Genomic DNA, 21,952 nt, shown 5'->3' with positions numbered 1-21,952 from the left:
ATACTCATTAAAATTTAATGTAAGAATTAAATTTTTTTTTTAAATTACTATTAAGTCCTCAAAAATTTTTAAAATTTCAAGGGTGGCCAATGCCCCCCTTGGCACCCAGTCGGCTCCGCCTACGCATGAACATCAATATTTAAATGACACAAAGTGAAAACATACAATTTTATTCTAAATACACATAAGAGAGAGTATTTCCAGATTTGAACTCATACCTCGAAGTATTAAAAAGTTGTGATCGGATCCCTGTTAGAAAGGTTTTCTCCTGCCTTGTAAGTTCCAGATCTACTCCTTGGAAGGAAGAAAAAGCTAACTTATAGAGAATATAAGAACACCTACCAAAAGCCTCACAAAAGGAGGAGAAAAAAGCTCTCAAAGGGCTTAGTTATGTGCAAAAAAACACTTATTTATGAAGATTTTAAGAAACAAAGGGAGAAGGTAGGATGACAACGGTTAAATAGTTGTGAAAATCACTATATTTAAATTAAAATTTAATTAATATTTTCAAAATATGAATTCATTATAAATTCGATTAAAATTTATTTTTAACTATTCGAATTTATCTCAAATTCAATTATTATTATCTGAAAAATATTCGAACCTGTTTAATTTTATATATTTTAATTAATAATTTATATAAAAATTTTATTAATAATTTATATTTTAAAATTTTAATAATTTAATAAAATATTTAAATTCTATTTTATTTAAAATAAAAATATAAAATTTATAAATATTATTATAAAAAACATATATTTTATATTTAATTAAATATTTATATAAACGGATTCGGGTAATGAATATTAAACATGTAAAATCCGAACTCATCATAAATATTATTTTTCAAATATAAATTGATCCCAAATCCAAGTATTTACTACTAAAACTCATCTTATTAGAATTCGATCAAGTTGGATATCCATGAAAATTTAATCAGGTGCCATCCTCACCTATCAAGCTAAAAACATGGTAGAACGGGAAAAAGTTGCAGAGAGAAGTAGGAGGAAAGAAGCGAGAGAAAACGTTTGGGGAGTTGTACTTGATTGATAATGGTGAAGTTGAGGATTTTCTGGTTTTCATATTGGACCAAATCCATCTAAGAATCTCTTTTCAAAATTACAACATTAGCTGATGTTATTTAGATTTTGATTCTTGCATAGGCCAGTGATACAAGAGTTAGTTTAACAGAAACAACAGTGTCCCCAGCAGCGCTCACCCTGAGCCACAGAGGCTGCTCCCAGAGAGACATTTCCATAAAGGTTTTTCATTTTTATTTTTTATAGTTACCGTATCTGGAATAGAAGCACTAACAAGAAAAGGTTAGTTGGAGATTTCAAACTTGCAAGTTTTTTTTTTTTTTTTTTTTTCAAAGTTTCAGACTTGCAAGTTAATCCAAAGACAGAAGGGATATTGACTTAAAAAATCATAAATCGTGAAATCAAAATTGTCTAGTTGTTCTAATTTTATCAAGTTTAGATAATAAGATGAAACATAAACTATAATTAGGGTCTGTTTTTGTATTATTGTTGAAATTGCTGTTAAAAAAATTAATTTTTTAAATATATTAATTAGAGAGTATTAAAAAATAATTTAAAATTAAATTTAATAAATTTTAATCATAAAAATATTAAAATAATTAAATAATTTTTTAAATTATTTTTTAATAACATTTAAAATTATACTTTCTTTTTAAAAAATCAGACAAATAGACACTTAGTGTTAAATCATGAGCCCCAATCAATGCCAAATTCATTAGAAAAGTAGATGAATTGTCAAAGTGAGTGCAAGTGTTGTGGTGCCAAAAATTACGAATATCGAATTAAACGTAAATAATTGACGATTTGTATGGCTTAATTTGAATATAATTCAATTATATTTTTTACTAAAAAATTAAATAAATATAGTTTATTTTTAACATAATTTTTTTATAAAAATTAAAATTTTAATTCAAAATACTTATAATTTATAAATTAACATGAATAACTTGATGGGTAATTAGAATCAACCAAACCCGCCGAACCGTTTGCCGCCTCTACAAAGAAACCATGTGCCAAGCCCACCGAACCATTTGCCACCTCTACAAGGAACCCATGTTGGGTAGCTACGAGTTAGATAAGGTTGTGGTATAAAGATAGGATGTTCTTTTCATACCAATTTTGGGAGGAGGTTTTTGAAAGTTTTAATAAATAATAATTTTATATTTCTCATATTACTTTTTTTAAAATTAAATATTTTACATTAAATCTATTATTTTTTTTTCTTTTGTTCTCTAAATTACCATTTTCTAGCTTGCAACGATGCCTTTTATTAACTTTACTTTACTTTATATTACCTTCCTCTCAAATAAAATAAAATTAAAAAAAACCTTACTTTACTTTATATTACCTTATCTTGTCATACTTTAAAAATACCTAATCTTACCTAATTACTCTTCTTCCAAATACAATGTAAAGCAATTGATGCATTTTATCATTACTTGATTACATACAAAATAAAGTAGTTAATTATGAAAAATTTATTAACTTTATAAAAAAATAAAGTTTTTTTTCACAATAAAAATACATATAATATTTTAAAAATCTAATATATAATATTTAATAAATTCTAAACATGTTCCTATAATTTTTTTAATAAAATTTATCATATATAATTTACCTTTCAAATTTTTAAAACATATTATATGTGTTTCATTTAACATGAATAAACTTTACCTTTTCATTAAGTTAATAATTTTTTAAAAATATTAATTTATAAAGATTTCATTGTAAAATTTTAAATTATTTTATTTTCTGTAGAATAATTATTTTTATTTATAGTAAAGCCAGGTACCTCGATAAACTTATTATCCAAATTGCTCTTATTTTAACATTATAAAGCCCACACCATGCTAATAAAAACTGATGTAACATTCGTCATTGAAAATAGGACTTTCTTTTTCAACTCATGTATGCTCCTAGGCACAGAGTTCATGCCACATTAATCCCTTCTTAACAATTTTACTTTGAAATGCAATTTTAAGAGCCTTTGGATAGAGTCCACCTTATACAGACCATTTGTTTCATTCAGTATTTTAAGGAGGAAACCCTGCAGTAGACGACCCTCGAAGCACAGGCAATTGGAGTCCTCCAGCTACAGGTGTAAATCCCAGCTATGAAGCAAACACCCGGTAAATATGTGTGTGAATTTTAGTTTCCACTGTCAATAGTAACATATTTAAGTTGTCATACAACAAATTATCCCATCACAGCCGAGAGTATCAAGCTGAGTCCATAAGTAGAACAATCTTCCCAGCTTCCACAACTGAGATTCACGAGCACATTGCTCTCTCCAATAATTCTTGCAATTCCCCACTCTTATATGCCTCTGTAAAAACAAATATACGTGGTCAAAACTCAAAACATGAACTGGAAGACATAAATAGTGGTAAATATAAAGATAGTTGTGTAATCAGATCAAGCAGGCATACCATACCGATTCTTTCCAGCATAAACTGTAATAAAATTGGAAGAGGGAAGAAATTCACCAAATTGTGGTAAAACACGATTCAAACTCTAATGAATAAGTCTTGAAAGTTTATGATGCAATAGAAAGATGAAGTAAGACAAACAAAGATAGGATGACATGTAATTCAGATCTTTATCCCTGCAGATCATGTATGGTGTTAACTATAAGCCATCAAATACCTTCACAGATTCTAGTTTCTACCATGCAACATCAATCTTAGATGTAATGTCATGAGAAAATTCACACCTAGAGTACAAAGCCCCTGGTGGATAAATGTTAATAACATTCTTGAGAAGAGGCAAAACTTCTATATCCCCTGCGAAAAGAAAAGGCTGAGCAATACTCTGGTAAATTCTCTATATGGATCATTTGGCTTTCATCCCACAAACTTAAGAGCCATGAGGGAACGAAGAAAATAATATTTCCCAACATCTAAATTCACAAGGTTTCGATATATGATGAATAGGAATGTTTATCTTCATAGGGTCTTAAGATGAGGTAATATTTTATGGTTTTAAAGCAACACAAAGCTACATATATGTTTTAGCTCATGTGCTTAGATATCTCATATAATTAGCAATGAATTGGCTAAGTCCATATTTAATGTGTACTCTCAACTCCCAAAAGAGTTCAGGAGCTTTGGTGCTTAACTACAAGCTCTCTCTAATTTCGTGCCATTCATATCCCTTTTCACATTTTGTACAAGTTCATAAGCAAAATCAGGGTATAGGGGGTTATTGTTTACCCTCTCTCTTCTCTCTACAAACACACAAGTACTTGCATACAAATTATTCACAAAGTTTTAATACATTACAAGCAAATTTGATCACACGTGCAGTGGATAACCAACATATTTTAATTTAATTAAATCTTGAAACTTGTATTAGGGCTAAACATTGAATTACTAACACAAAAAGAGACCTCAAAAGGAACACACTTATTACCATGTTCATATAATTACATATGAATAAAACAGGGGAACAATATTTCGATATGAAAGGTTTCTTTTGATCATTAAATGCACAATCAGACAACATAAATATATTGGGTACAATACATATCTTACCTCATCAGGAACATGTAGGGGCAAGTATTTTTGATTGGGTAAAATTACAATCACAGCAAATCATTGTTCGGATTTCTTTTTTAAGCTCTTTCCTCAACCATGATCCTGTAATAGGATATGTACAATTTCACATGCCACCCATATTTTAAACAGATTTTGATCTCAGGTAATATTCAATTATTCATTGTACACACAAACTTATTGATTCTGCTAACTTATATTATGCCAGGATCACAATTTGTACCTCTGATATTCAGGGTACAATGTGAAGCCAAAGAATAAACAAAGAACACCACATTTCTCCATGAAGGGCAAGCCTACACTGAACAACCATATAATAGATTCAAACTAGTACCTATTGGAATGTCAGTAACACATACTGAAACTGTCCAAGAACGCATAAATTCCTGTGCAATAATCGAGTCCTTGTTGGGCAAAAATAACAACAAATGCTTTTTGATGGCCAGCAATGATCTCTATAAATGGAATTAACCATTTTCCAGTATGATTAAAACTGCAATATAAAACTGAACTTACCAACAGTGATATCACAGCCACCATAGAACTCTCCATCTATATAAAGTTGAGGAAAGGTTGGCCAATTGGAATATTCCTTCAATCCTTGACGCAGAACTTCATTCTCCAGTATGTTAATTGTTTCATAAGGCACGTTCAACGAATTCAATACTTGCACTACAGTGTTTGAAAATCCACACTGAGGGAAATCCTTAGTACCCTTCATGAAAAGAACAACTTTCTGCGACGTAACAACTTTATCCAGCGTATTCTTCAGGTCGGGAGACAAAGCTGCAACAAAAAATTCTCAAATCAAGAAGGGGACAAACAAATTTCCATAAAGGAATCAACTTTGATCAGCAGGTAACTTGAAGAAACAAATTCCCGTAGATCCGATTCAAACTGTATGCTATACAATATATACTTTACGGCAGAGAGAAGAAGAAGAAGAAGAAGAAGAAGAAGAAGAGATGGAGATGGATACCGCAACAGATGGAGGCGATTCTAGAGGGGGTGGAGCTGACTCTGAAAGCCAGCTTACCCGGTACAGTGGAACGCAGAGGAAAGGAGAGGGAGCGAGAGCCAGAGTTCAGAAGTGGAGGAGCAGCTGATGTGATTTTGATCGGAGAGGAGGAATGAGGAGGTGCGATTCTCGGTGACGACGAAAACACTGACTGCGTAGCCATCGTAGCTCACCAATTACCAAACTCTTCTCTCTTTCTCTTGCTTCTTTGTGTTCGGAAACCGAAACAATAGAAAAATACCACGAGTATGGTAAGAAACTCGGCCACGTGTCGGCGGTCTGATTCATGGTCAAAAAAGACCCTAAATCGGATTGGGTGGACAGATTCAGTTACACAGATTCGATTATAAATAAATTTGGTTTAGTTTTAGACCAATTTAAAAAATGTTTTTAATTTTGATTTGGTTGGAGTTAATTTAAATTGAGATCTAATAAAAAAAATTTTCAAAATTAAGGCTATATTTAATATGATATAATTAAAATTATAATATATTTATGTTTATATTATATATTTAATTATATTATTTAATAATAAAAAAATTAACGTAATAAAATGATAATTACAAAATGTAATTTATTATATTTAAATAATGTAATAATAATTAAATATAAAAATAAATTTAATTATAATTATTTATTTTAAATTTTTTATTTATTATCAATATTATCATTAATACTACTTAGCCTTATTACTACTCTTACTATTATTTTTACTCTATCACTACTACTATCAACATCATAACTATTACTACTATCACCGTCTCTTAATTATCAATATCACAACTGAATTATTTTTACTTCTATTACCATCTAACTACTATTACCACTAATGCCTTATTTGGCCATCACCACCAACATTATCTAATTATAGTTGTCGCCATCACTATCACTTAATGATTATTATCATTTAACTATTACCACTATCATTATTATCATTTAACTATCAATCATTATAATCATTATTCTTATTATTAATATTATAAATAAATAAAATATAAAATAAAAATTATCACTATATTATATTATTTATATTTATATTTTATAATTAAATAAAAAATATAATAATAATTAGAATTAATTATATTATATTATATTACAATTCATTAAACGTAACGTAAAGGTTTTGGTATGGCCGTAGAGGTGCACTTAATGTTGGGCCTCTGCAACCATAAAGGGGGGAAGGACTTTTGGGCCCAATTGGGTAGTTGAACAGACGGAAACTTTAGTAGCCGAACTGCAAAGGGAAGAGCGAAAATCCGAATACGTTTGATATTAAATTTTAGGATTAAAAAGAATAATTTAAAATTATTTTAATATTTTTATAATTAAAATATATTAAATATGATTTTTAATTAATTTAAAAATATCTTTTCAATAAAAGTGAATTATAATTTCATCTCTCTATTTTTGACATCATTAATAAATTGAACCTGAATTTTTTAAAAATTCACTAAAAGATAAACTAACTCTCACCATCATTGTCTCTGTTAACTGCATTTCTCCCTCCTTTTCTAAATTTTTTCTCATCCACTCGAAGGCCATGTGTCCCAACAAGAGGCACAATAGGCAAAGATAAGAATAAATATGAGAACAAAATATTGCATGCAAATTTTGAAAAGATTAAGGTTCTTTTGGATTATTTGATAACAAATAATTTCATTTTTTATGTATAGCATTTGAGTAGACACATTTTTATGTGATAATTTCAACATCATGTTTGCAAACTTCAATTGTTATCAGATATGTTAATCAAGAGGATATAATGCAAACAAGCCTGAGGGATACTTATAAATATAATTTATTTAAATAAATTTAATTCATTTATAAATCAAATTAAATATTTAAAATTAAAAAAGATATATTTTAAATTAAAAATTTAAAATAAGTAATAAAATTAAACACTACATTCTCATAAGTCTAATGAGTCTTTAAAAATATAAAAAATGAATTTATTAATTTAACTCATCATTTTGGTAAAAGCTTTATTTATAGATAAATTATTGAATTTTCTCGACGCCTGTATTTCCTTACTCACATAATTATGAATATTACACTCTTAAATTAAAAAATAGCTGATTTTCTTTCTAGTAAATGATAGATTTTAGTAAGTTGGGTAAACCCAAGAATTTGCCTCATTTGCTTTTGTAATCCCAAGTACACCAGAAGCTGAAACCGTTCATCCAGAAGGCCACTGCTAGCTAGCCACTGGCCAATGGCCATTCCTCTCTCTGAAAAGCCAATAAACTTAAAAATGGAAAATCCAAAAAACTCTTAAAATAGCGGCAGCAGAAGCCACCTTCGCCAACGAATAGCCGTTGATGAAAGCTCAAGAGGGAAATCAATCAGCTTTGCCGAGGGAATTACAGGCGTCGTTCTCTGGATGATTGTCCTCTAATTATTATTTTTATTATTAAAATAGAGAAGTGAGAAAAAAAAAATAAATTGGAAAATTATGGACTTGCAAATCAAGGTAGCCCAAGCCGTTCATGTCTTGAATCATGATACTCAGTCGTGTAACCGTGTGGCTGCTAATCAATGGCTGGTTCAGTTCCAGCAAACCCACGCCGCTTGGGAGGTCGCCACTTCTATTCTTACCTCCGATCAGCTTCATCTCCATCTCCAGCCTTTTTTCTCCGATTTTGAAGTCGAGTTCTTTGCTGCCCAGATTCTCAAGCGAAAGGTCCTTCCTCTTTTCCCTTTCCAATTTCTGTTCACTTTTAATTTTTAAATACCCTTTATATTTTTTAGTAACGAGAAAGGATTGGGGTTGAAAATAGCCAAAATGACTGATGATTCTCATTTCAATTAGGTGCTTTATTTTACTCTCTTATCATCTTTTGATGCCACTTCTATAGGGTAGTTTCGTTCTTGTAAATTTCAGGGTAAGTAGGTTAATAATTGGTTTCCACTGAATTGGTAGTGGCTGTGGTCAAATTGGTAGTGGATGCATAAAGTTTCTGTCTGGAGACCACCCTTTGATGGCCTTCGCCTTTTGGAAGGACCAATCTATATTTTCTTCTTTTGAATTTGGGATTTCCATGGATGAACTCACAAAATGGGGAAGGATGGAGCAATGCCATTGTTATGCCTAGTTACTGATCTAAAACTAAGCAAGAGGTCAGCCCTTAGTATGCTACTGCTTTCCAGCTTCAACGGTAATAAAGGAGAGAGACACCAGATTGTAATACTAGTAGTAACAAATTTTGAACTCTAATAAAGATGCTTCAAAAGTTTATACACCAATAGCAAGATAAAGCAATGCAAAACCAAGACAAAGTGACATGTAAAATCAACAAGCTCCTTTGTTCAGCTCGCCATTGATCCTCAGTGCAAATATCCACATATCATCAATACCTTCTCAGAATCGATATCAGCGTTTTCATCAATTTACTTTGGTTGTTAGCATTTAAGCAGATGACATGGTGTGCTTGGTTTGGTTAGAATTCAAGGGGCAACCGTTGGTTTTGCATAATATAGATGCTGGGTATATGATGAAAGTGAAGGATGATTGACTTGAATTAATGTGGGTAACTAGGATAGATAAGAGGTGGTTGTTCAGATGATTTGAGCTTGAATTCACTGATGCAAGGAAGAGGGATGATGTCTCTAGTTAACCGTAATCCTTAATAAGTTGTAGTTAAATTAGAGACTATTGGGAAGAGAGAACAAAAAGGTCAATAGGTGAACCAAATAGACTGAGTTTCTGGGTACACAACCAGGAAAATAGATTGCCAATAATTGGTTCTATTTATGTGCGGACTTTGCCTTTAAATTGAGCGTTCTGATCCTGTGTATAACATAAAATCCTAATTGAAATAGGCCATAAGCATAAAATCCTAATAGAATTTGCTCTTAACCAAAATAATATTATAAAAGATTAAGAAAAGACATAAATTACCCTAATTTGAGAATTGCTATAGTGCTGCGTGAACAGTAACATGAACAATAACTTTAAAAATTCTAAACTTTTGCTCTTGCATCAATGTCTCTGTGGTGGAAAGAACTTGGCTTTGATGAGAAAAGTTGGATATATAGGTCATAATGGTTTCATCAATTGGCTTAAACTCTTCTTGAGAAATCCAAGTGCTTTTTGTTTCTGCTACTGTTCTGCTGATATGAATATATGTAGTGATAGCCAATGAATGTTGTGCAGCCTAGACAAATGACTGAAGTGAAGATGAATTCTTTGGTTCACTGATTACATGACTTATCTGAATTCCAATATCTGGCTTGCTAAGGAGCCGCCAGAATTGGAATTAAAGATGCTTTGCTTGGATCAGCATGACCATTTACTTGTTCAGAAGTTTCATACTCAACTCTAGCCAAGTCTTTTGTCTTCCTCATTCAACTTCATCTGTAAACTGCTGCATTATGACACTTTATTTGCATGTTGTTTCATACTACAGATCCAGAGTGAAGGATATTACTTGCAGTTAGCAGTTAAAGATGCTTTGCTAAATGCTCTTCTTGTGGCTGCTAAAAGATTTAGTTCGGGCCCTCCTCAGGTGATTCAATTTTTTCCTTCCAAGTAGGGCACTGCTGGTGCTTCATAAATTGGAACAGATGCTGGATGGAGGCTATAAGAATAATTGGACTGGGTGTTAGAAATCCACAATTTTTTTTAAATAATGCTGCATTTATGAAGTGTAACAGAGTTTTTTTTTTTAATTTTTTTTTTTACTGAGATCTCATGCTGTCTTAATGACAGCTTTTGACACAAATATGTCTTGCACTTGCTGCGCTTGTACTGCGGGCTGTTGAGCATGGAAAACCCATTGAGCAGCTTTTTTACAGCCTTCAGACTCTGCAAAACCAGGATGATGGTAATGTTGCTGTTCTGGAGATGCTTACTGTCCTCCCAGAAGAAGTTGTTGACACTCAAAATACAGATACTAGTATTAGTCCAGCCCATAGAAGCCAATACGGTCAAGAGGTTTATGTTCATTCTTTTTACATTAGTGCACATGTATCATTATACCATCTGCCTTTTTCTTTCTATTTTGCTTTTAAGCTTTTTATCTTCCTATTCGTTTGTCCTTTGGCCAACATAACTTAAAGCATAACTTAATGCAGCTTCTCTCGCATACTCCTACTGTGCTTGAGTTCCTGCTGGATCAGTCTCAAAAAATTTATGATGGTGGTGTTCAACTGCATGAAAAGAATAGAAAAGTTCTCCGCTGCTTACTCAGTTGGGTAAGACCATGGTTGAAAGTTGTCTCAATAACTTGTCGTTATCATAGATGCAATATTGTAGATGATTCAAATGATAGATTATTGCTGTCCATTGTATGACTGAATATGTACTATAATAATTTCAATTTGTATAAAAGCAAGGGTTTCTTTCATTCTACTTCAGTAGTTTATTGTAATTCTGAATTTTTTGTTCTTGTATGCAGGTACGAGCTGGGTGCTTCTCAGAAATTCCACAAGGCTCATTGCCAACACATCCACTTCTAAATTTTGTATTCAACTCTTTGCAGGTATGCATGATTGCCTCTATAGTTAACTTAAATCGTTTGAGATCAATAGCATTAATGCAGGAAAACATTTTTGCCCTGTTGGTTATAGGTTTCAGCTTCATTTGATTTGGCAATTGAAGTGCTAGTTGAACTTGCAAGTCGACATGAGGTATGTTTATGCTGTATATTAGATCATTATCCATACATTTTATGTTTAGAAGAAAAACATCTAATTTATTACTTGTTGATGTGATTAGTGTAATGGTCAGTTGCCATTTGAAGAGGACTTAATATTTTAGGTTAAGTAGGACTAAAGCATATCACTATATCTTTTACCATGCATATACCATTAAAACTGGAGATGTGGATGATGGTATAGTGTTAATTTCTCAAAAATCAATATTTTTTACTATTGCCAATCAGATTTTGATTGGGCACTGCGCCCCAATATTTTAAAAATTTTTGGGGTTTATTAATAATTTTATACAAAAAACTCTTAAATTTTTTAGTGCCCTATTGAAAGAATGATATCAACAATGAAACGCAAATCCTTTTGCCAAAAAGAAAAAAAATCCAAAACATCATTGCCTCTTGGTCTTATATTATCTATAAATTCTATTTTTCGCACTCACCAATTTCTTTTATTTGAAATTTAAATTACTGGATAAAATTATAAAATGGAAGTCTAGCACATTTTTCTCATATTCTTTTCATCAATTTGAAGTTTTAATGACTTTCTTCTCATAATCTCATTACTATTGTTGGAATATCTCAATTGTTATGATTTCATCATACTCAAATTAAAACAAAAAATTCTTTTACAAATTAAAATCATATCATTTATTTTATTTGATCTACAATTTTAATTAAATTTATTTTTCATGATTACTTTGGAAAAATTAAATTGAAGATAAATTTGAGAAGTTTTTTAATTTTAGGTCATCAATATATTGTAAGTTAAATAATTCTTAATGTTAAGCATTCATTATATTTTAATTAACAACTATTCCATTTAATTTTTACCCAGTCAATTTTTTTTTTAAAAAAATAAATTCTCTTATCAACTCAACTCAACTCAACTAAACTTTTATCCCAAAAATTTTGAGTTGGCTATATGGATTCTCTTTCTCCACTCTAAACGATTTTGGGTTAAATCCTCGGAAATGTGTAGTAAATAAATTCTCTTATCAATTTATATTTATTTAGATATATTTTTTACGAATTTCATATTTTAATTGGGCCCCTAAATTGAATTTCTTGTGTCGTCACTGCCCACAATCTTCTTTTTCTCGTTTATTTACTATTCAATCCAGACCTGCAACAAACTGTCTATGACATCTATGCAGCTGAAACAATCTTGATTAGTTTAAGGTTTGATTTAATTTTAGATGCTTGTGCAAATGCATATCCTTCTATGCATGCATACTATCATGTTAATATTTGGTGTCATAATCTTACTAGAGGCTTTGGTTGAATCTCACCTTATGCAGGTAATTGTTAAGTATGGAGAATTTGCCCTCATTTTGTTGGTAGCTTTTGGAACAAAAAACAAACACCAGTTATGTTGATATGCTGATCATTTTTTTTAGATTTCTAAGTTAGCATGTTGAGTAATATGTGATTAAAGTGACATCTGGTATGCTTGCATGGTCATATTGTGTTTTCAATTTGATGTGATTTCTAATTTAAAACTTGCTGGTAGAACATTCAGCATAGTTTAGAAATTGTCTTGAGAATTATGATTCATTTAGCAGTCATAGCTTGATAAATATGCATATATTTAAATATATATACAGGTACAGGTATTTATCATAAAGAAAAATTCACATCGTCTGTTATGCTTAGGGCGTAAGTTATCTAGGAATTTTGCACTACTTTTATTAATTATTTTTGTCTTTTTTAATTGGGCATAAATTCGTAGGGGCTACCTCAGATTTTGTTATGCAGAGTGCATTTTCTTAAAGAGACACTCCTTCTACCAGCTCTCAGTAACAGAAATGAGAAAGTAATCAGTGGTCTTGCGTGCTTGATGTCAGAAATTGGGCAGGCCGTAAGTTTTTCTTTTTTATAATTTATTCTTATTAGCTTTTGTTTCTTGGTTTCTGTACCCTATCCTTTTCCTTATTTGTTTTGTGGCATTGTTTATTCATGCTAGGCACCGTCTCTGATTGCGGAGGGAGGTGTTGAGGCGCTTGCACTGGCAGATGCACTGTTGAGGTGATATTTCAATCTTGTAATTTTTAATTTTTTCATTTAAGCTTCTGAGATGGGATAAGCATGCATAGGGTTAAGCTCCATAAAAATTGTTGGTTGTGACTGGGAATGCAGTGTCTGTTCAGATTATATCAGTTGCTCTCTGTGCCATGTACTTGTTCTGTGTGTGGCTGTTGCCTAATTAGTTTCCCATTGTAGCAGTTGTGTGGCATTTCCAAGTGAAGACTGGGAGATTGCAGACTCCACATTGCAGTTTTGGTATTGTTATTCATTTATCTATTTATTAGCTTTTGTCAATTTAACAGGCAAACAACACACATCTACACAAGTAATTTGTTATATTATATTTATTCTCATGTATTGTTGCTGTGTGAAGTCATTTAGTTAAAATATCTAAATTAAGGTCACTAGGACGCTTTATAATTTCAGAATCAATCAAGCTTGTTTTAGAGGCTGTTCAAGAATTATAGAACCAGTTTAATTCATTATTGGACTAACTTTGTTGGTTATGGTCATGGAGCCGTAATTATTCTGATAAAAGGAGGATATCCATCCTTTTTTTGGGGTGCGAATCAGAAAGAACTAAGAGAGCTTTTCAGGACCAGGATTTTCCTTTTCCAGCACAAGCAATGGGTAGTGAAAATACTTTGAACTTTTTGGCATATTGGATGTGACCTTTTCTTGGAAGGGCAATAAGCTGTAGTCTTGTAGATATTTGTGGCTTAAAAAGAAGACAATTGAGAATAATACTTGCTTTGTTGAAAGAAAATAAAACAAATACAAATAAAACCTCATCAAAATGAAAGCATCTCCAATCTCATTTTGTATATGGTAGAGAAACCCTTCTAAAGATCCAAAAATGGAGCATTAGAAGGAATCCATGAGAACTATTCTACTAAGAAAGTATGCTGCACAACGGTCTTTAAAAGTTCTAGCATTGTGGCATTGTTATATTACAATTAATACTAATTTAGTCCAGAGCCATATGTGTTGATTACTGATGATTAGTGCATTTGGCTCTTGATGAAAGCATGATAACAATAACTTCATAAAATTTTGTCTTTTCTAGGTCTACTCTTGCAAGCTATATACTTGGCCCTGATGCAGAGAGTGCCAAAAATGGGAAACATGTGGAAGACGTGTTTTTTTCTGTTTTTTCAGCATTGCTTGATGCTCTTTTATTACGTGCTCAGGTTTTCTCTACTTTTCCCCTTTTTTCTTTTTTTATCTTTTCCACAGGGATCTGGATGGGTGGTTTGCATTATCTACCAATATAATGTCTCATTTGCTCTCAATGATGGTCTGATGGATTTGTGACCTCCAAAACCAGTAGTTTAACGTGTGTATATGTTTTTTTGGGAGTAGTGAGCATAGAATAAAGTATTCTCTTGCTATTATTCACAATCAAGACAATTTTCTAGAGTTGAATTTCATTGAAGAAAGCATACTTATTAGTTCTGAACATCTAAAATCTCAGGTCTGAGATGGGCATTAAAGCAGCATTGATTATTTATGTCCTTTTTTTTTTTAACTTTTTCAGATAGATAATATGAATTTCAATTAGGGTTTATGGGGGCATTCAGAAAGAGGGCCTGATATATTGATTGACAGTTAATCTTTTATGATTTAACAACTAGCATAAGTGTGTATAGTTGAAGCGAAGGCCAATGTGCTGCCTTGATTGAATGCAGCTAATTCTTAAGATACAATCTGTTGTGTATCATTAGAGATAGCTCTCTAACTTTATATTCTTGTCACAATCATACTATATTGAAACTATGCCACTGACAGGTTGATGAATCTACATTTAATGATGAGAGTGGAACGCTTGACATGCCCGATGGTCTTGTCCAATTCAGGATGAATCTTGCTGAACTTTTGGTGGACATTTGTCAGCTTTTAAGACCTATGTCATTTTTACAAAAGGTGCTTGTTTTAGAGAGCATGCCTACATACATGGACGCATAGAGCAACTTGTGATGTGATGTGAAAAATGTGCACATGTAGTTTTGAATCAATAGAGTAGCTCTTTCCTACGTATGGAATATGGAAAATGCATAGTTGTGTTCTTGTGGGCATGTATAATGTTGTGGGAAAATACTGAGGCTGGAAACTGCTAGTTAAATAATTTTTGTGATTGCTGCATAGATGTTTTGTCATTCTTAGCACATGGAGATGAAAAGTTTTTTTACTTCATCACCTTTTTAACATTTATAACTCATGCTTATAAGTTAATTATCTGGTGAGACATGGCCAGCAAATTTGTTTGCTCTTGGAGACTCAGAATTTTTGTTGGGATCATTTTGCTTCTATGAAAAATTCTTTTTCCTGCCTAAGTGCTTGATTTTCTTTGCTTTTTTGGGTTAAATAAGCAATACCCTTTTGGTGCGTTTCTTAATATAATATTCATTTACTCAAGAAGTGGAAAAGTAGGGAGGATATGCTTGGGTATGCATTGGATACACTGGTACATTTTAAAATTTAAGCATCAATCTCTTATATTTTTCGTATTTTGATGTAGTAGAATAATCAGGATACGGCAGGGATGTAATAAGGGTTAAAAGGTAACTTTATGTCATGGAAGTGGGAGGAAAATGTTAAGACAGAGAAATTGGGTTTGGAATAAACAGCAAGATTGTAAGATGGATTATGGTTCACCTTTTTTATTTTCTTCTTGTGTCTCTCTTATCCTCTTGCAAAGTTTTGTTGCCTTTAATTTATTTATGCACACAACTTATGGGATTTTAATTGAGTGTGTGTGCGTGTCTGTGAGAGAGAGAGAGGGAGAGAGTAGTCTAATTAATTATTAGGCACTTCTTTTGGATATTTCTTATGTATTTGGGATAGTGTTCTCCTACTCCGTTTATCTTTTGGCCTTCCCAAATTCCAATTCAATTTTGCCTATAATGAAAAAAAAAAATTGCTGGTTGGGTTGGTAATTTAAATATAATCTAAAGTTGATGTTGGTAATAGTAATTCTATCACCTTGACCAAACTGATGGGAAGGGTGAGGTTTATTTTTGTAAATTAAGTTTGTAGAGCTTTGCGTTGTATTTTCTTATTACTTTTATTGATACTTGAAACTTTAGGTTTTAATTTTAAGTGCTTCTGCTGTATAATTCTTGTGAACTTAGGATAGTCTTCTCCTTCCCTTCTTGTGGCCTTTCCAAATTCAGTCCAGTCTTACCTGTACCATAAGGAAAAGAAGAAATTTATGGCATAGATTGAAATGTAATGTTTATCACCATGACCCAACTGATGTGAATGAACATGTACTCTTTTAAAATGATATTTTCACTGGGGACTGTATGTTATTATTCTAGGCATGCATGAACCATAAGTGAATTAGTGTGGATTAAAGACGAGGATCGTTTTGATGAACATTGCTAAAGTGCTCAGTTCTTTATATATGTGTGTATTAGCAGAACAGAAGGCTAATCCTGTTCATTTTAGAGGATAAGTTGTGTTGTTTGGTTATTCCATTTTAGGGTTGTATGCTTTAAAATATCTCGTTTCTTTATTTCTACTACTCCGGTAGAAGATGGGCATGAGATCTTAAAATCAATAAAATGAATCTAAAATCTTAAGAGCAAACGTTTCTTTTGTTTTTTTTTTTTTAAATTTTTTTCATTCATTTCCTTTTGATATGCTCAATTTTAGTTTAATTGTCTAATCTATATGATGGATTATGATTTTTTTTTTTCAATTGCAGCTTTTCTTTGCTGGCTGGGCATCTGCAAATGTAGCAGTACCTTGGAAGGAGGTGGAAGCCAAATTGTTTGCTCTTAATGTGGTAAGTGAAATTCATTGCTATGGTCTTACTATTATCTTTCATTGTAGTTGTTTTTGCATAGATCCATATTGGTGCCAGTCTTCCATAAGTTTTCATGTCGGGTTTTTGAGGAGCTGACTAGAAGAATATGCCAAAAATTGGACTGAAGGACTTAATAGTTGACAGAATCAATATAATAGGGATTTTTTAATTTGATTTTCAAAATACAGGGACCAAGTCATTAATTACAACAAACCTGAGGGACTAAATTGTATTTCTCCCTAAATTAATATGTGAATGGATTTATCACCATACATAGTAATTTCCAAGGAAGTTTAAATTTAGTAAAAAACTTAACTGAAGCTTCCTTTATATCTTAAAAGATAATTTGTTGTTTCCAAACATTCTTAAGGCTTAACGTTTACATATATTGATTTGGACTCAGATAAAAGAAGTCTTAATGCCAAACTACTGACTATATAAATCTTCTTCCTCTGTTCTGTCCTCTTTGTGGTCATGTGACATATTCAAGGGAGCAATACTTTGATTTTTCATTGAAGCCTATGTTTCCTGGAGGAAAACAAGGAAACAGCTCCTTAAGATACTAAGAAAATGATGCTGCACCCCATCTTTTTCAACGTTCCAAACTCAAACTGTTGTCCTTTAGCAAATTATATCCATGAGGCCAGGGGTCCCTTGAATGTTAGGGCTTTAGTTATTTTAGGCTGGCAGATTATGCAAGACATTATCTTCTAGTGCATGTGGTACGAGTTATAGGAGATTTTTTTTTTCTTGGGCATCATTCTGTTGCAAGGGGTATGTGGAATATGCTTTTTGCCATTTTTAGTGAATTGGGGTTTTGCCTATAAATCTTGAAGAATTTGATACTGGTTTATTTGAGGGATCTGGGATGAACAAAAAAGAATATGTGACATATTTCAGTGGCTTGGCATATCTGGATAAAGAACAATGTAAAGATCGTGAAGCACCCACATGTTATTGTGCAGTTACTTTTTTGGCTTCCATAACAGTGTTTAACATTTGGAGATGGAGATTCTCCAGTTAGTGTACAACAATAATGGGAAAACCTTTTTTCAATAGATAATGAATATTCTGTTTTTGTTCGTTACTTTTCTGTTTTTTAAGAGGAAATGTTATCTTCCTCATACCCAATATCTTTTAATGTGGAGCAGCCGTGCAATGGCTACATAAAATTGTCCCTCTTTGGGCAGTCAATGAAAATCAAGAAATTAAGTGTTAACTTGAGCTATGGAATTAGCCTGTTAGTGTTGGAGGTCAAGAATGTGATTGTGAACCCACACAACCCCACCCATGCACACACCCTCTCCTCAATGCGTCTTCCCTTGGACCAAAAGAAGAAGAAGAAGAAGAAGAAGAAGAAGAAGAAGAAGAAGATATTGAGAGAGGAAAGAGGGGATCACATTAGGTAACCAAATCTCCTAAATCACAATACTTATAATTTCCTCATGAACCTAAGGAAATTTTCATGTTATGTAGATCTTCATTGAGATGTAATGATATGAGCCTGCCTAACTCCACCTTAAAAGCTAGCTCATAAGGGGAGGTTTGCAAATCCATATATATAACATCCAAGACTTTCCTGCAGAATCGATGTGGGACACATCATTCCCGACCCTTTTAGACTGAACGTTCTCATGAAGCAATCGGGATCATAACTCGTTCATACTGATCTCTCCCGAAGAACATCAGGGAACCTTTGTACATGGCCCATTGACTCATATAGAATGAGACTCTGATACCAAATGATATGAACTTGCCTAACTCCATCTCAAAGGCTAGCTCACAAGGGGAGGTTTGCAAACCCATATATATAACACCTAAGACCTCCCTGCAGAACCGATGTGGGACGCATCATTCCCAATCTCTTTAGACTGAATGTCTTCATGAAGCAACTGGGGTCATGACTCGTTCACCCTGACCTCTCTCGAAGAACATCGGGGAACCTTTATACATGGCCCATCGACGCATACAGAGTGAGGCTTTGATACCAAATGATATGAGTCTGTCTAACTCCACTTCAAAAGCTAACTCACAAGGGGAGGTTTGCAAATCCATATATATAACACCCAAGGCCTCTCTGCAGAACCGATGTGGGACGCATTATGTATAAACTACTTTTTGTCCTGTTGGGAATTTGGGATTAGTAATCCTAAACTAGGATAATTCATGGAATACTAAATAGGAAGCAAACAAATCCGTAAATACTTAATAGGGATTAAACAAGAACCCTATATTTTCTATCTAGGAAGTCACATAGATGGAAAAGTTGCAAAAAAAAAAAAATTTTTTTTTCATCATTAAAACAATCAAAATAATTTATGAGAATTTCTTTTGGCCAGCAATGTATGACATGCATTTGTATGTATTGTCATGATCATTTTATGCAGAATTGTGTATGCATGCAACTCAATGAATTTAGTAAATCCTTTTGGGAGGCTAGAGTTTCTTATAGAAATCTTGGAGACATTTTCCACCACTGGCTGTTTGCACCTGTTAATAAAATCATTACACGAAAATGTGTATCATCAATTATGTGATTATTTCATTTATGCAAAAATGTGTAATTCATAACTTCAATTTCAATGTTAAAGATACTTATCTGCTATCAATTGCTTACACGTGATTGACTTGAAGTTGATCACCTGCCATTGAAATTTTTGCCTAGACCATGTCCACCATAAACTCAAAGCACAAGATGTATGGTGGGATCCACCTATTTTACATTTGGGTCTCACATATTTGTGTCTTGGCTCTTGGGTCTAGGTAAGGAAAACCCTTCTTGCCATACCCCTTATAAGAGCTTTGGTAGTTGTTCAAAATTGTTCTACATCTTGGCAATTCACAATTGTTCTTATCATAATAGTCTATGAGTATTGCATTCCAGGTTTCTGAAGTAGTCCTCCAGGAGGGCCAGACCTTTGACTTTTCAGTGATCATGGAGCTGGCAACAATGTTGTCTTGTGGATATTCTGACAAGCTTAAGGGGTTTGCCTGCAATGTAAGTCAGATATTTACCTTAATAATTTGAGTTTTTCAAATTCAGAGTAAACATTTGTTTCCCTGCTGCTTTTTCAAATGCTACTGCTTTACTTAAAGAAAATTTTAACCTCTAGGAGATTCATTTATATCTGGTTCATTCTTATGTCTAAGGTACTTATTTTCATTTTAGGTATACAGATCACTTGCAGATGTTGTTGGCTCCTATTCCAAGTGGATATCTACTTCCCAAACTAATGCTAGGCCCCTACTGTAAGGATGCTCTTTCACTTGTGATTTATGATGTATGTTTGAATTACCACGGCATGAATCTATACATATTCTACTTCCTATTGTACAATTTTCAGAATCAGATGCATGACATTCTGCCGTGGCACTTTTTTCGTTATTTTGATTTGTGCTTACCTTATTAAAAAAGAGGTCCTTGTATGCTTCATGTGATATCACTGCTCCTAACATTCAATTCAAGTTCCCTTGTGCTGACTAGGTACTTTCAGATTATTTCTTGCTGCAGGGATTTCAGAGCCTCAGTCTTCAAATGCGTGTGCTTCTGCCCTGCGTAAATTTTGTGAAGATGCTTCTGCTGTGATTTGTGAACCCTCAAATCTGGAAATTTTGATGTGGATTGTTGAGGTAAGAGATATTCTTTTAATGTCATTTCTATCTTCTATATAGTTTTGGGGCCAAAAAAAAATAGTGATGCACTACTTCATTAACTTGTTTCTATTTACCTGTATCCTTTTTTGAAGTTGGTGTGTTTGAGAAACTTGTCATTACTCTATGGAGACATTTTAGGATTTCTGCTTACTGATTGAGATATGAGGTGAACCATGATTCATTAACATGAATTAGTAATCAGTAAGGTGATTTGCCAGGTGGTGTCTGGTTTGGTTGAAGGGAGTTGCAGCCTTGGGAAGGTGTATGATCTTGTATAGATAAGAACAGATTCTTAACTTGATCTTTCATACTGATTTTTTGTTGGTTCGAAGGGATGAAAGCGGAGGGCTTTTGGCTGGTTATTATAGATGGTTCAAAGTCTTGGCATAGATAATGCTTAACTGGTTTCATTTTTTTTCAGATAACAAAGTTTGATATGTTGTACATATTCCCCCTTCTGCTTTTAAATGATATCTTTTGCTCATTAGAAAATTATGAAGGATTGTAGTGTGTCAATGATTGCCTTGGCCTCACATCATAGTGCATAGTGGACTTTAACACACCCCCTCTCCCACCGCCCGCACCGGAAATTCCTCTATAATAATTGCTAAACTTGTTGTCTGAAATGCCTTTTTCTTTTTTACTTATTGTTTCAGGGCTCATTTTAAATTTTTCTCATCGTTGTCAATATAAACACTCATCATTGCCATTTGTTTGTTGCATTTTTTGTGTGTTGCTCCCTTCCCTCTCTCCACTCTTTCCACAAAGGAAAAAAGGGAGGAATAAAGAAATATTATTCTATTGTCTTTTTTCATTTGTCAGGCTTTTGAGAAGAAGCATTTACCTTTGGAAGATGAGGAAGAAGTAGTTAGTGCAATTAGTATCATCCTTGCCTCTATTCCAAACAAAGAGCTACAGAACAACTTGTTGGCTAGATTGCTTTCTTCTAGCTATGATGCTGTAGGAAAACTTGTAAGAGTTCAATTCTTTTGTGTGGCCAATTGTCATATTTATGATATTTGTTTTGTTTCAATTTCAAGTAGTTTTTGGTGTTCGGGCTGGCTCCTCGTTATTGGCTTCGTCAAGTGTTATACTTTGCAAACGTTTTCATACTTACCTATACATATGTTATTTATTCTTATTTAACAAAGCCTTATGAAAAAAATCTAGGGAAAGCATTTTCTTGTTTTACTATTTCA

The 21,952-nt window shown here is 32.6% G+C and overlaps 2 protein-coding genes across 8 annotated transcripts in view; one reads left to right on the top strand and one right to left on the bottom strand.

Annotated features, from left to right (window-relative positions):
* Nucleotides 1-2,891: 2,891 nt before the first annotated feature.
* LOC110636812 (monothiol glutaredoxin-S7, chloroplastic) lies at nucleotides 2,892-5,836 on the bottom strand. Of its 4 annotated transcripts, XM_058147792.1 has the most exons (5): nucleotides 5,574-5,836; nucleotides 5,111-5,380; nucleotides 4,574-4,678; nucleotides 3,470-3,493; nucleotides 2,892-3,366 (listed from the first exon to the last, which is right to left on the bottom strand). In XM_058147792.1, the coding sequence occupies exons 1-3, from the start codon at nucleotides 5,773-5,775 to the stop codon at nucleotides 4,578-4,580; spliced, it is 573 nt and encodes a 190-aa protein (XP_058003775.1). In that variant the 5' UTR covers nucleotides 5,776-5,836; the 3' UTR covers nucleotides 2,892-3,366; nucleotides 3,470-3,493; nucleotides 4,574-4,577. The 4 variants fall into 4 exon arrangements, with proteins under 4 accessions (XP_058003775.1, XP_058003771.1, XP_058003779.1 ...); XM_058147788.1 differs by lacking the exon at nucleotides 3,470-3,493; XM_058147796.1 differs by lacking the exon at nucleotides 4,574-4,678.
* Nucleotides 5,837-7,746: 1,910 nt separating this feature from the next.
* The window catches only part of LOC110636813 (transportin MOS14), a 31,755-nt gene continuing 17,549 nt past the window's right edge, over nucleotides 7,747-21,952 (top strand). For 3 of the 4 annotated variants that reach the window (XR_009149009.1, XM_058147770.1, XM_058147768.1), the window contains exons 1-16: nucleotides 7,747-8,292; nucleotides 10,019-10,117; nucleotides 10,321-10,545; nucleotides 10,686-10,805; nucleotides 11,009-11,092; nucleotides 11,181-11,240; nucleotides 12,993-13,121; nucleotides 13,227-13,288; nucleotides 13,487-13,543; nucleotides 14,355-14,478; nucleotides 15,077-15,211; nucleotides 16,998-17,078; nucleotides 19,984-20,097; nucleotides 20,269-20,348; nucleotides 20,594-20,729; nucleotides 21,576-21,725. Coding sequence is in view for 3 of the 4 variants with exons in the window: in XM_058147770.1 (XP_058003753.1) it covers nucleotides 8,065-8,292; nucleotides 10,019-10,117; nucleotides 10,321-10,545; nucleotides 10,686-10,805; nucleotides 11,009-11,092; nucleotides 11,181-11,240; nucleotides 12,993-13,121; nucleotides 13,227-13,288; nucleotides 13,487-13,543; nucleotides 14,355-14,478; nucleotides 15,077-15,211; nucleotides 16,998-17,078; nucleotides 19,984-20,097; nucleotides 20,269-20,348; nucleotides 20,594-20,729; nucleotides 21,576-21,725 (1,884 nt within the window). In the remaining variant the exon portion in view is untranslated. The remainder of the gene's footprint in view (nucleotides 8,293-10,018; nucleotides 10,118-10,320; nucleotides 10,546-10,685; nucleotides 10,806-11,008; nucleotides 11,093-11,180; nucleotides 11,241-12,992; nucleotides 13,122-13,226; nucleotides 13,289-13,486; nucleotides 13,544-14,354; nucleotides 14,479-15,076; nucleotides 15,212-16,997; nucleotides 17,079-19,983; nucleotides 20,098-20,268; nucleotides 20,349-20,593; nucleotides 20,730-21,575; nucleotides 21,726-21,952) is intronic. The other variant, XM_058147773.1, reaches the window with a different exon arrangement.

This window comes from Hevea brasiliensis, chromosome 1, assembly GCF_030052815.1.
Source record: "Hevea brasiliensis isolate MT/VB/25A 57/8 chromosome 1, ASM3005281v1, whole genome shotgun sequence".
Lineage (NCBI taxonomy): Eukaryota > Viridiplantae > Streptophyta > Magnoliopsida > Malpighiales > Euphorbiaceae > Hevea > Hevea brasiliensis.
This window is presented reverse-complemented; position numbering and strand designations above follow the sequence as displayed.

Excerpts from the sequence above, each read along its gene's own strand:
- LOC110636812 (XM_058147792.1), bottom strand. The coding sequence starts at position 5,775 with ATGGCTACGCAGTCAGTGTTTTCGTCGTCACCGAGAATCGCACCTCCT. Across the intron at positions 5,381-5,573 it reads AATCGCCTCCATCTGTTGCG|CTTTGTCTCCCGACCTGAAG; the intron begins GTATCCATCTCC and ends TTTTTGTTGCAG. Across the intron at positions 4,679-5,110 it reads TGGCTGTGATATCACTGTTG|GATCATGGTTGAGGAAAGAG; the intron begins GTAAGTTCAGTT and ends ATCCTATTACAG.